Source organism: Galeopterus variegatus, unplaced genomic scaffold, assembly GCF_000696425.1.
Source record: "Galeopterus variegatus unplaced genomic scaffold, G_variegatus-3.0.2 Scaffold5468, whole genome shotgun sequence".
NCBI lineage: Eukaryota > Metazoa > Chordata > Mammalia > Dermoptera > Cynocephalidae > Galeopterus > Galeopterus variegatus.
Window position 1 is genome coordinate 55,398 of NW_007731579.1, and position 13,203 is coordinate 68,600.

Here is a 13,203-nt window from a genome sequence, read left to right on the forward strand (position 1 = left end):
ATTTTGTTCTTTTCCTTTTTTTCTGTCTTGTGTTTTTGGGCATTTTATATGATTCCATTTCCCCTCTTTTTTTTTTCCATATCAATTATACTTTTTTTTTCCCTTTTTTTTTTTTTTTTTTTTTTTGTCTTTTTTCCGTGTCCGGCAACGGATCGCAACCCTCAGTGTTGCCCCCGTACCGGACTGGGGACCGGCAACGGGATCGCAAGCCTCGGCATTGCTCCCGCGCCTCGCTCAGCCAGTGAGCGGGAGCCGGTCTGTATGTGGGATCCGAACCCTCGGACGGGAGCGCCGCCGCGCTTCCCAAGCGGCGCACTATCCAGTGCGCCACCGGGCCGGCCCTTTTTTCACTTTTTTACTGGATTCCCTATACAGGGTTTGCAGTATACGTTTACAACTAATTCATGTCCACTTTCAGATAATACTGTACTACTTCATGAGTAGAACCACATACCATATTATAACAAAATAATTCTGATTCCTTCCTCCTGTCCCTTGTATCACTGCTGTCATTTATTTTACTTATTATGCATAAGCATACATAAGTGTACACACACACACACACACACACACAGTGAAGTACATTGTTGCTTTTATTTTGAATGAACTGTTATGTTAGATCAATCAAGAAAAAGAAAAATAGGTTTTAATTTTACTTTCACTTCTTCTCTGATGTTCTTCCCTTCTTTATGTAGATCCTGTATTTCTGACCTATATTAATTTTGTCTCTAAAGAACTTTCAAAAAATATTTCTGGCAAGGCAGGTATACTAGGAACAAAATCCCTCAATTTTTGTTTGTCTGAGAAAATTTTTATTTCTCCTTCACTACTGAAGGATAATTTCAAAGGATACAGAATTGTGGGTTAGTGGTTTTTTTCTCTCAACACTTAAATATTTCACTTCATCCTCTTGCTTGCATGGTTTCTGAGGAGAAATCAGATGTAATTCTTACCTTTCCTTCTGTATAGCTCGGTGTTTTTTTCTTCTGGCTTCATTTAGCCTTTTTTGTTTTTTTGTTTTTGTCTTTGATTTTCTGTAGTCTGAGTATGATATGCCTAGGTATAGTTTTTTTGGCATTTATTCTGCTTGGTGTTCTGTGAGCATCCTGGATCTGTGGTTTGGTGTCTGACATTAATTTCGGGACTTTCTCAGTTTTAAATATTAATATTGTTTTAAATATTTCTTCTGTTCCTTTCTGTTTGTTCCTTCTGTAATTTCCATTACACATACGTCACTCCTTTTGTAGTTATCCTACGATTCTTGGATATTCTGGGAGGTTTTATTAGTCTCTTTTCTCTTTGCTTTTCAGTTTTGCAGGTTTCTATTGAGATACGCTGAAGCTCAGAGATTCTTTTCCCAGTTGTGTCCAGTCCGCTAGTAAGTTCATCAAATCATTCTTCATTTTTGTTAGTGTTTTTGCATCTTTAGCCTTTCTTTGTGGTTCTTTCTTAGGATTTCCATCTGTCTGCTTACATTGCCTATCTGTTCTTTCATGCTGTTGTCTGTGTTATCCATTAGAGCCCTTAGTATATTATAGTTGTTTTTAGTTTTTGGTCTGATCATTTGAATGTCTCTGCCGTATCTGAATCTCGTTCTAATGCTTCTCTGTCTCTTCAGACTGTTTTTTTGCCTTTTAGCATGTCTTGTAATTTTTTTTTTTTTCTGATAGACATACATATTGTATTGGGTTAAAGAAGCTGGTTTAAATAGGCTTTTTCTTTTTAATGTGGTGGTAAGGTGTGTGGGGAGCGGCAGCTTTCTGTAGTGCTATGATTAGGTGTCAGTCTTTCATGAGCCTGTGCCTCTGGACTGTGAACTTCACTGGTGTTTCTCAGTTTCCCCCACCCTTAGGTGGAACAGGATGGATAGAGTGGCCAAGGGTTAGGTATTTTTGTTTGCACAGGTTAGTTAGGCTCTGAAAAAAATACCCCAGTAGGTTAGGCTTTGGTATAATAGTTTCTCTTGAGGACAGACTTTCTAAAGAACAGAAACTCTGGTGTATTTCAAGATTTTTTTCCCCTTCCCACTGCTGGAAGCATGGGGGAATTTTTCTCTGTTATTCAGGGTGAAAACCTGGTGAGCTGCTGGAGGTAAAACTCACAAATGTGCGTATGTCGTTCAGCCAGCGAGCGGGAACCGGTCTGCATGTGGGATCCGAACCCTCGGCGGGAGCGCCGCTGCGCTCCCAAGCGGCGCACTGTAGCAGTGCGCCACCGGGCCGGCCCGCACCCTGACTTTTCTGGCTGCTGTCAAAGTGTCTGACTACTAACTTGCCTATATCTGGGAGTTGACAGAGTCTGGCATTTGCTAGTCTCCTGGGTTCTATAGAAAACAAATTGATGGTTTTGAATGGCTGTGCAGTCTCTTCCTGCAACTCCTCACCCTGGTTCACTCCAGCAGTAAAGCCCAGCTTCCAGTTTCTCCCTTCAAAGAATTAGACTGTACATTTAGTGCCTTGGCTTATCCAACTACTACCTGAGGATCTGGTTTCTAACTCATCTGTCTCTGGAAGCTAACACGGCAGTCAATCACTAGTCCCTTGGGAATTTGAATGGTTATGTGAGCACTTTCTGCACTTTCTCCCCCAGCTTCCTCTTATGATAAAACCAAGGCTCTAACTTCTCCTTAGAAGGAGTTAGACTACACATCTAGCCCCCTAACTTTTCTGGCTGCTCCCAAAGGAACTGACCTCTAACCCACCTGCATCCAAGTGTTGATGGGACCTGGAGTTTGCTAGGCCTCTGGTGGCAAAAGAGAACAAAGCAATGCTTTGAAAGAGTGTCTGAACAAATCTGCAGACATTTGCTACAGTTCTCCTCCCTGGCCCTGTGTGTAACAAGTGGGTGATAAACTCGAATTCCCAGCTTCTCCCTGAGAGAAGGAATTGAGCCACACATCTAACACTCCAACTTTTTCAACTAGTAGTTGAAGGACGGGTTCCTCTGTCTCCTGTTTCAGGGCACTTACAGGAGTTGGCATACTCTAGTCTCCTAGGAGCCACTAAGAATAAAGACGGCAGTTTGTATGACACAAAGCTTTGAGAAGCACCTAGAAGCTCTGGCCAGGCTAATTGGTGATGTTCATCTCCTGTGTTAGGCCAGTCTGCAAAGACTGGGATTGGTGGCTGTTTTACCCAATGCACAGAAACCAACACAGACAGTTAAGGAAAAAATGAAACTGGAAAATATGTTCCAAATAAAAGAACAGTGTAAATCTCCAGAAACAGACCCTAATGAAACAGAGATATGTGATTTACCCTACCAAGAATTCAAAATAATGGTCATAAAATACACACTGACGTCAAGAGAGCAATGCATGAGCAAAGTGAGAATTTCAACAAAAAGGAAATAGAAAGTACCAAATAGAAATCATAGAGCTGAAGAGTACAATGACTGAAATGAGAAATTCAGTAGAGGGGTCCAACAGCAAACAGGATCAACAGGAAGAAAGGGTTAGGAAAATCAAAGGCAGCACACTGGAAATCATTCACTCAGGATCAAAAAGAAAAGAGTGAAAAAGAGTGAAAATACCTAAAGGACTAATGGGACACCACCAAGCAGACAAATATACACATTATGGGAGTTTCAAAAGGAGAAAAGAGAAAAGAGTCAGAAGGCTTATTCAAAGAAATAATGGCTGAAAACTTTACAAAACTGGGAATAGATATCCAGATCCAAGAAACTCAGAGAACACCAAAGAGACCCACACTGAAACACAGTATAATCAAATTGCAAAATTGAGAGAATTTTGAAGCAGCAAGAGAAAAGTAATGTATGGTGTACAAGGGAACTGCCATAGACTATAAGCAATTTTTTTTTTTTTAGAAGAACCCTTACATGCCAGAAGGGAGTGAGACCCTATATTCAAATTACTGAAAGAAAAAAACTTCCAGCCAAGAATACTTTATGTGACAAACCTGTTCTTCAAAAATGAAAGGGAGGTAAAGACTTTCTCAGACAACAAAAGTTGAGGGACTTCTTCACCACTAGACTTGCCTTACAAGAAATGCTGAAGAGAGTTCTTCAAGTTGCAACAAAAGGACACTAAATAGCAACACGAAAGCATGAGAAAGTATGAAATTCATTGGTAAAGGTAAATATATAACCAAAAATATTATTATAACAGTGGTAGGTAAATCACTTAATTTAAATATAAAACTTAAATGACAAATGTATTATAATTTATATTATGTGCATGGATACACAATATGAACAAATGTTAAAAGGAGAAGTAAAAGTGTAGAGTTTTTATAAACGCAAGTGAAATTAAGTTGTTTATGAGTTAAAATAGACTGTTAGAACAGTAAGATATTTTAAGCAAGTCCTATGGTAACTGCAAGGAAAATATCTCTGGTTATTACACAAAAGAAGAAGAAAAAGTAAACAAAGCTTATCAGTATAAAAAAAGAATGAAACACAAAGAAGACAGCACGAGAGAAAAAGAGGGACAGAAAACAATTAAAATGGCAATAGTAAATTTTTCACTATCAATAATTACTTTAAATGTAAAGGGGTTAAACATTCCAATCACTGTTTAACTTTGTAATCTTGGGCAAGTTGCTTTGAAATCTTTGAGCCCAGACAATAACGGTGGTGATAGTAATGTAAAGCTTATCGTGTTGTGATGGTGAGGATTGAAGTGGGAAACCCTCACTAAGTGATAGCAGTTGTTGCTACCATTGTTCTTTTTTATTTTCCTTTTAATCTATCTATCTATCTATCTATCTATCTATCTATCTATCTATCTATCTATCCATCTACCTACCTACCTACCTCCCTACCTACCTACCTACCTACCTTTTTAACTAAAAGTTGACCAGTAAGGGCATCTTAACCCTTGGCTTGGTGTTGTCAGTACCATGCTCTCCTGAGTGAGCCACAGGCCAGCCCTTTACTTTCTTTTTTAAATTGTAAAGAAAACTTGCAGTTTCTTTGATGCCTGGGAAATTGTATTTTTCACTTAATATTATGTCAATATTTTTTACCCGTACTTTGAGAATTTGCATAGTGATTTATAGGCATTTGAGGTTTTAACTATGGTTTTCAACCCCCTTCTCCATTTTCTCATGCGAATCACTGATATTGATAACATTTTTCTTTTTCATAATGTTTTCTGTTGTAAGCAGAATTTTTTAGAAGTTTTTTTTTTTTTTTAAATCCTAAAATGTAGTGTATACATCCTTAGTTTCTTTATCTAGGTTTCCCACCACTTTTAAATTCTGACTAAGAGTCAGGATCAGTATATCATAAACATATACCTGAATATTATTACTTTGATTTTTTTTTTTTTAAAGAAAACTGTTAAAAAAGCAATCTTTTCACTATTACTCTCCTTCTTTTTGGTTTCTGTGATGGCGTAACATACCAATACCATGCCTGCTCTATACTCAAGTAGATTGTATGAACAGTTAGGATGTCCTTTTTTGGCAAACTGTTAAGTCTGAAGGAATGAGGTATAATAAAAAATGAAATTTTTTTGTGGAGGAGTTTCATCCAGAAGGAAAAGTAAAATTGGTTTTAAAATTCATGAAAGATGTGTTTAAATCTCTATTGTTTTATATTCTACTGTAGCATAAAAATTTCTCATAAGATGTGATCAAGTTAACTTATGAAAAAATATCTTCATCCCTTAATTAACTTCATAAATGCCACTAAAATCAACTCTGCCCTGCATTACATATAGTAATGTTAGTTGTGGACGGATCTCAGTCTGAACAATGGAAGTGATGATGGTGGTGGTAATTACAAACTCATTTTTATCTACTCTAAGCCATTTTTTTAATACATTGAAACTTTGGGTTTAATCCTTTCTTGTTGCTTTGCCTTGCACAGGGTGACGGAGATGCAAAAAGGATTACTCAAAGCCCATCTCTTCTGAGCAGTGAGACACCCCGAAGGGGTTAACTTCCCAGAACCATCAAGAGAGAGGCATTCCTCCTTGGGAAGTTAACCCTGAACTGGGGTTCTGTCTCAGTATTTATGCTCCAGGCCAGAAAGTTACATAAAAAGAGCATTGGCGGAGTTATGGTTAAGTATAGTTTAACAATAGAAGCTGGTAACATCAGTGAAATAACAACGTGATGTTCCATAATGCAATTTGAAAAAGGTTAAGTTGATCCCCCAACAAAAGCTTGTTCTTAGCAAATACTGTGTTTTCCTACAGCAATTTCCTCAGTGTTTTTACATAACAATAAAGCAACTTTCTTAACATATCAATCAGTAGGTTAACCTGCTCCAAGGACGTCTGTCCTTGAGAGCCAGCAACTTTGCTGTGTTACAATTCAATATCCACAACAGAGACTTTAGCCTGGGGAAAGTTTCCTGTCTTTTGCAAGCTTAACATTTCTATATGTAATTTTAAAAAGTTAGGTTAAACCTGAAACTACAGGGCTTTGGAAACTAGACCCTGTGAAATACATTTGCTTTACAAATGTTAGTATACTCCACACTTTCTCCTTTGAGTTTCTGCAGTTAAGAAAAGAAAGATGTTTGTGGCAATGTTGATGCCACTTGCCCTTTTACATTCACATGCCGAGAAAACATTAGTAAATTATTTTGGCCAGTTTCCATGCTCTTGCTAGTCAAGTGTTGCTTTGTGGTAAAAGGTAGATAGATGTGTGGATTACTTTCCATTCTCATTTCCAAAGATAATTTTGCATTTCCTAAGTAATATTTTTATGTTACAACTTGACTACTTTTCATCTTCTCCTGAATTTGTAACCCTCATCTGATGGATTGTTTTCTTACTTCTCTATTGAATCTAAGGTAACTTTCTACATATTAGATCCAAGTCAACCTTAATTCGACATACCACTCTTAAATTATCTAATTTTTCTTTTTCCTTCCCAAGTATCACCACTTTCTTAGCTTTTTTTCTTTTTAACCTCAGTTTTCCCCTTAGCATTTAGCTTTCTTTTGGAGACCATTATTCATAAGAAAGAACAATCTGCTTGCCAATAAAATCTTACTGGAATGGCAGTAGAATTGAGATGTATGTAGTGGGGAGTTAGCTAGGCCTACTCACAAATGAAGTGACTCTCTTTATACCAGCCTCTTGGTACTTGAGTACAGATTAATGACTCAGCAAAATTATAAAATTGCTACATACCACAGGCTTTATAGTGGGGAGTTAGCTAGGCCTACTCACAAATGAAGTGACTCTCTTTATACCAGCCTCTCGGTACTTGAGTACAGATTAATGACTCAGCAAAATTATAAAATTGCTACATACCACAGGCTTTTACATTTCTTCACATGTAGGCAAAGCAGACCATATTAAATTTAGGAATGCCTCTGGTCTTTCTCTTGGCAAAAATAGTCTATGTTTCTTATGTTTCAGTAATAGAGACTAACATCTGTTATGCATTATAGGGACAAAAACCCTATAGGACAGTTGAAGGAAATTGATGGTAATGATAAATGATAAATACTTCTTGTCTTACTAATGAGGTATTATCAGAGTCCAAGTATTTATTGTGTAATTACACACACGAAAGAGTTGAACTTTGAGAAGACTCTAGTTAATGGAGGTAGATCACCCTCCCTCTCTTTCTTACTTAGTAGTAAACCTTGAAGATTTAAAATTTAAGTCAAATTCCTTTCATCTTAGTGTTGATTATTTTACTGAGGTATTTGGTTTACTTTATTATTTGCTAGCTCTCATATTGCTTTGTATTTTAACTTTTGCATATCATTTTTTTGTTGTTTTAGGGTTTTTTCCCCCAAATTAATACTTTGTTTTTTATAACAGATTTGATTTTGTGGAAAATTCAGCAGATAGTACAGAGAGTTACCGTATATCCACCTCATCCTCCCCAATACAGTTTCCCCTATTACTGACATCTTGTCTTAGTGTGGTACATTTGATACAGTTAATGAACCAATAGTGATACATTTTTATTAATTAAAATCCATAGTTTATATTAGGGTTTACTTTGTTTTATACAGTTCTGTGGGTTTTGACAATGTATAATGTTGTATATCTCCACCATTACATTATACAGAATAACTTCACTGCCCTAAAATTCCCTGTGCTCTACCTATTCATCCCTCATATGCTGCAGCCTTGCTAAGATCACTTATTAGTTCAAGGGATTATTTTGTTTATCCTTTGGGATTTTCTACATAGATAATCATGTCATCTCTGAACAAAATTTTATTTCTTTCTCTGCAATCTGTATACCTATTACTTTCTTTTCTTATTGTATTTAGCTAAGACTTCCAGTAAAATGTTCAATAGGAATTGCAAGGGGTCGGGCATCCTCTCCTTGTTTCCATCTTAGTGGAGGGTATCTTCTTTCTCACCATTAAGTATGATGATAACTATAGTTTTTGAAGATGTTCTTTATCAAGTAAAGTTCCCCTTTCTTCCTACTTTGCTGAGAGTTTTTGTCATGAATGGGTGTTGTATTTTGTCAAATTTTTTCTCCATTATGATGATATAATTCTTCTATCGATGTGATAGATTACATTAATTGATTTCAAATGTTGAAGTAGCCTTACATAACAGGAATAAGTCCTTTAAAGTTTATTTGTGTGTGACAAAAAGTTTAAATACAATACCTGCTAGACTGAAGTTTCACACAGTTCAGACACATCTGTATCACTGGATGACCATATTCTCTAGGGAGCCTGTTTGTAAATGGAACATGTGTTAATATTGAAAAACTATAAAATAATCTATTTTATGGAAAGGAAGTTGATTAATGTTCATACATACTAAATGTGGCTCCTTTACTCCAGTTTATTTTAATGAATCATAGAACTCTTGGAGAAACATTTACAAATCTATAACTATTTTGGGGGGTTGGAGAATTTGTTTTTGTTTAGTGCTGAGAAATTACAGTGCTTATATAAACAAGGTTTTAATAATACATTGAAAATACAATACTGAATTTTAATCATTGTCAAAGCAATTCATTCTATTTGTTAGTATTGACTTAATTTATATTCTACAGCTATTTGAAATAACAGATTAAAAGTATAAAGTGTTCAGAAGTAACAAGTCATTCTTGATTCTTTATCATTAGCATGTTGGAATTAGCTTTTTGCCATCTAAAATTTTAATATACTTTGAATAAGTTTATGAAAAAACTTTGAAACATGACGTTTTTATAATCTAGCAATAAATGAAGCTATAATCTAGCAATAAATGAAGCTATAATCTAGCTTTGAAAATAGTTATTTTGCATTTATAGGGTAGCTTCTCTCTTAACTTGCTTCACTTTTAAGCAGGATGAAAAGCATACATTGAATGACAAACATAAGTATTTGATTAGTGTTTTATAATAAATGAGGAATGAGCCTTTTTTTTTTTTTTTTTTCCTATTCTGCAGTCCCCAAAGCTCCAGAGATAGATCCAGGAGAGTGTTTGGTGGCTGACAACTCTGTAACAGTAGCTTGGAGAATGCCAGAAGAAGATAATAAAATTGACCATTTTATACTGGAATATAGGAAAACTAATTTTGATGGCCTTCCACGTGTAAAGGATGAGCGATGCTGGGAGATAATTGATAATATTAAGAGTACTGAATATACACTAGCAGGTAAAATGACTGCATTTTAGAAATCTCAGAGAATAAATGTAATTATAAAATATGTTTTCAGTTACTTTAAAGGATAAAGTTATTAAGTTTCTTTAGCCAAACTGACTTTTTAGATATTCGTTATGGAAGTGAATTTCGCTTAAGACATTAAGGAAACCTTTGTTTTAATTACCTCTGGACATTTGCAGCCTGGCAAAACAGAATGTATATAAAACATATGAAGGGATGTTCTGGAAACAGTATTTCAGAGTAACATTTAATTTTTACCTTGGCTTTTACCTTAGTATTAGCTTCACATTAATATTTAAAGTAGAGGTGTAACTAGGTATTAGAAATTTGTGTTGCGGGCCGGACCGGTGGCGCACTGCTACAGTGTGCCGTTTGGGAAGCGTGGCGGCGCTCCCGCCGAGGGTTCGGATCCCACATACAGACCGGCCGCTCACTGGCTGAGCGAGGAGCGGGGGCAACACCGAGGGTTGCGATCCCGTTGCCGGTCCTGGTCCGGTATGGGCGCGACACTGAGGGTTGCGATCCGTTGCCAGTCACGAAAAAAGACAAAAAAAAAGACAAAAAAAAAAAAAAGAAATTTGTGTTGGACTTTTGAATGCCTTTGAAAAGATGTCTCACTGTATAGGGAACTTTGGAGATTTGAAATGGCCAAACATAGTCTGAGTTGTTCCATGCTTGTTATGCATGAGCAGTAACATTAGGAGCTACCATTATTGAGCAATGAGTATTTGTCAGGAGCTGGGCTCAAGTGTGTTATGTATAGTACTTCTTAATCAGTACAATATATCCATTTAGTGTCTACAATAATTATGAAGTTGGCTTTATCATTTCTGTTTTACAGATAGAAAACTGAGGCTTAGTCAGGGGTTGTTGAAGTTTCCATAGCTAGAAGTTTTTGGACTGAGGTTTTATTTTAGACTAAACTTCAGAGTATTTGTTATTAATGGCATGTTTCACTTCCTCTTTAAATTCATTTTTCACAGAAAAAGACGATGTTTCATAAGTATAAAAATTCTTTAAGGTATCTACTTTTCAGAAACTGAATATGTTATTTTAAATGATGGCATCTGTCCTTGAATGAAATACTACTTTTACTGAGAGTTGAAAAGGGTGTCTTTTTGTAACCAGGTTAATAAAAAAGTTTATAAACTGTATATTTCATTTCTTTCGAAGAATATAATAGATGAATCATGGGTTTTCTTATTTCAAGCATTATTTCCCTTTTAACATAAATTCATACTCTTTCTAAATAGAGGTACTTCCAAAGAGGAAAAAAAATGTCTGTTTGAAAGTTCATACTCAGGGCTGACCAGTTATTCTCAGTTGGTTAGAGCATGATATTATATAACATCAAGGTCAAGGGTTTAGATCCCCATACCAGTCGGCCACCAAAAAAAAAAAAGTTGATACTGCTACTTTTGGGGATGGAGTCCTTTACTTTTCATGTCTGAAAACCTTTCTTATTTTTACAGGTTTAAAATTTGATTCAAAGTACATGAATTTCAGAGTACGAGCTTGTAACAAGGCTGTGGCTGGAGAGTATTCTGATCCGGTGACTCTAGAGACCAAAGGTAAAATCAGTAGCTATTTGTACATAATAAGACAAAAGTTAACACCTGAAGTTATTCAAGACTTTGTGATAGGAAATATTTTATTCCTTCCCCCCTTCTGGCTTTCCCAACAGTAGGAATTACAAGATGGGGGAAAATAGGACTATAGTAGTGGGTTTCCTTTATGGCTGTATTCATGTGGGTAAAATAGACTGAGGTGATGGTGTTACATTCTCTGGTGTGTGTTTACAACATGCATAAGCATCGCTGAGATTTGCCCAGAGTTTTCCCAGAGAATGGATTACGAAACAATAATAGGGAAGTACCTGTTTAGTTCAGGTCTCTTCTGTTTTCCTGAATCTTTTTGCAGTAATTAACATTTATGTGGTTTATTAATGTTTACAAAGCACTGTCACATCTCTTTATTTGATCATTAAAATCATCTTGAGAGATCAGTAGACTAGGTATTATTGATATCCATATTGATTAAGAAAGTGAAGTTCAAATATGTTAAATGACTTGCCCACAATCCTCAGATCTAGCTTAGAAAGGTGTCGATAAGAATCTCTTTCCAAGTTCTGTCCTAGCCCTCATCATAGGCCTGGAACCTAGGTTATTGTGGCCTCTGAGAGCAATTTGGATTTAGTTAAAACTGACCAGAATAACATATTTGAAGGGAGAAGATTATTAGGTATTTACCAATTTGAAGGCCATAATGCTAGAGATCTTCCCAGAATCAGACTCTACACATTGTTTACTTCCAGAATCAGACACTACACATTGTTGTAGGTAATTGTAAATTAGGGTGTTCCATTGACCACTAGTTCATATAGCATTTGAATAGATTTGCATTCTAGATTTCATATGATTTAGAGGATGATATAAAAATATTAGAATAAAAAATATGAGGCACATAAGTTATTGATGAGACAGACTCAGAAAAATAGGTTTGCATCACAAAGGTCTAAATTAACTTGAAGTAATTTGGATTAGCAAATGTTTTTATTTAAATAACTTAGCTGAGAAATGCAATTACATTGAATTCCTTGTTATCAAACCGAGATGTTAATGTGGGGTTTTTTTTTAAGAGACTTTTATTGTTTCAAAGTATAGTCATATTTGCAGGCAGATAATATTTTCTACATAACTTGAACTCTTTTTAGCCCCTGTCAGGTAAAATTGCATTACTATTACTATTATTCTCCTTCAAGAGCATTGTATCTTTTTTATTTTGTTCCTTTTCATCTACCTTTATATTCAGTGACCAAACTTAGACTTAAATGTGGTGACTTGTGCATTTCTGTGCAAATTCCATAGGTTTAAGGAAATTAATAACTGGCGTGTGGTTTCCTTAGAACTGGACTGGCTGCTTCTTTTTTTTTTTTCCTTTTTGTCTTTTTTCGTGACCGGTAACGGGATCACAACCCTCGGTGTCGCGCCCACACCACGCTCAACCAGTGAGCGGACTGGTCTCTATATGGGATCCGAACCCTCGGCGGGAGCGCTGCCGCGCTCCCAAGCGCCGCACTCCACTGAGTGCGCCACCGGGCCGGCCCATGGCTGCTTCTGTTAGTATCTGGATCTTACCAGTCAAACTCTTGGTCTTAGGATTTGTAGAGAGAGATTTTAGTCCTTTTGAGTGTTTTTCACAGTTGAATCAACCCCCTGGGGTGGGAATAGACTGAAACTCAACCCTGAGACCCATTAAACAGTGATCTGACCTTCAGGAAATCCTAGAATAAAATTTTTCTCTCACATGGCTATGGGTCACAGATTTTCCAGGGTTATTCCATATCATTGGCATAGCTTCTGAGAGCAAGAGCTCCATAGGAAAAGTCCAGATTTTTAAAAGTAGTATGTTGAACAATTGTTTACTAATTTGTTTGGCTTGCTGCATCCCTTTTTGACCAAGAAGAACTGGAGGTAAAGAAAGAGAGATGAAGGTTAAATAGTTGAGGCCTACCAGAATTTCATATCCTGCACCACTTATGGTCCTTGGTATGGAAAATAGTGAACATTGCTTAATTCTGTCCCTCCAATGTATGTTGCAATGTTTCTTATGGCATTGAAATTGTCAAAAGTGATGAGTAATCTAAGTT

General features: G+C 36.3%; 1 protein-coding gene across 1 annotated transcript in view; it reads left to right on the plus strand.

Moving 5' to 3' along the window:
• The window catches only part of FSD1L (fibronectin type III and SPRY domain containing 1-like), an 81,504-nt gene that overhangs the window by 52,571 nt on the left and 15,730 nt on the right, over positions 1 to 13,203 (plus strand). Inside the window, exons 7-8 of the mRNA XM_008589485.1 lie at positions 9,336 to 9,545; positions 11,027 to 11,125. Of these exons, the coding sequence (XP_008587707.1) occupies positions 9,336 to 9,545; positions 11,027 to 11,125 (309 nt within the window). The remainder of the gene's footprint in view (positions 1 to 9,335; positions 9,546 to 11,026; positions 11,126 to 13,203) is intronic.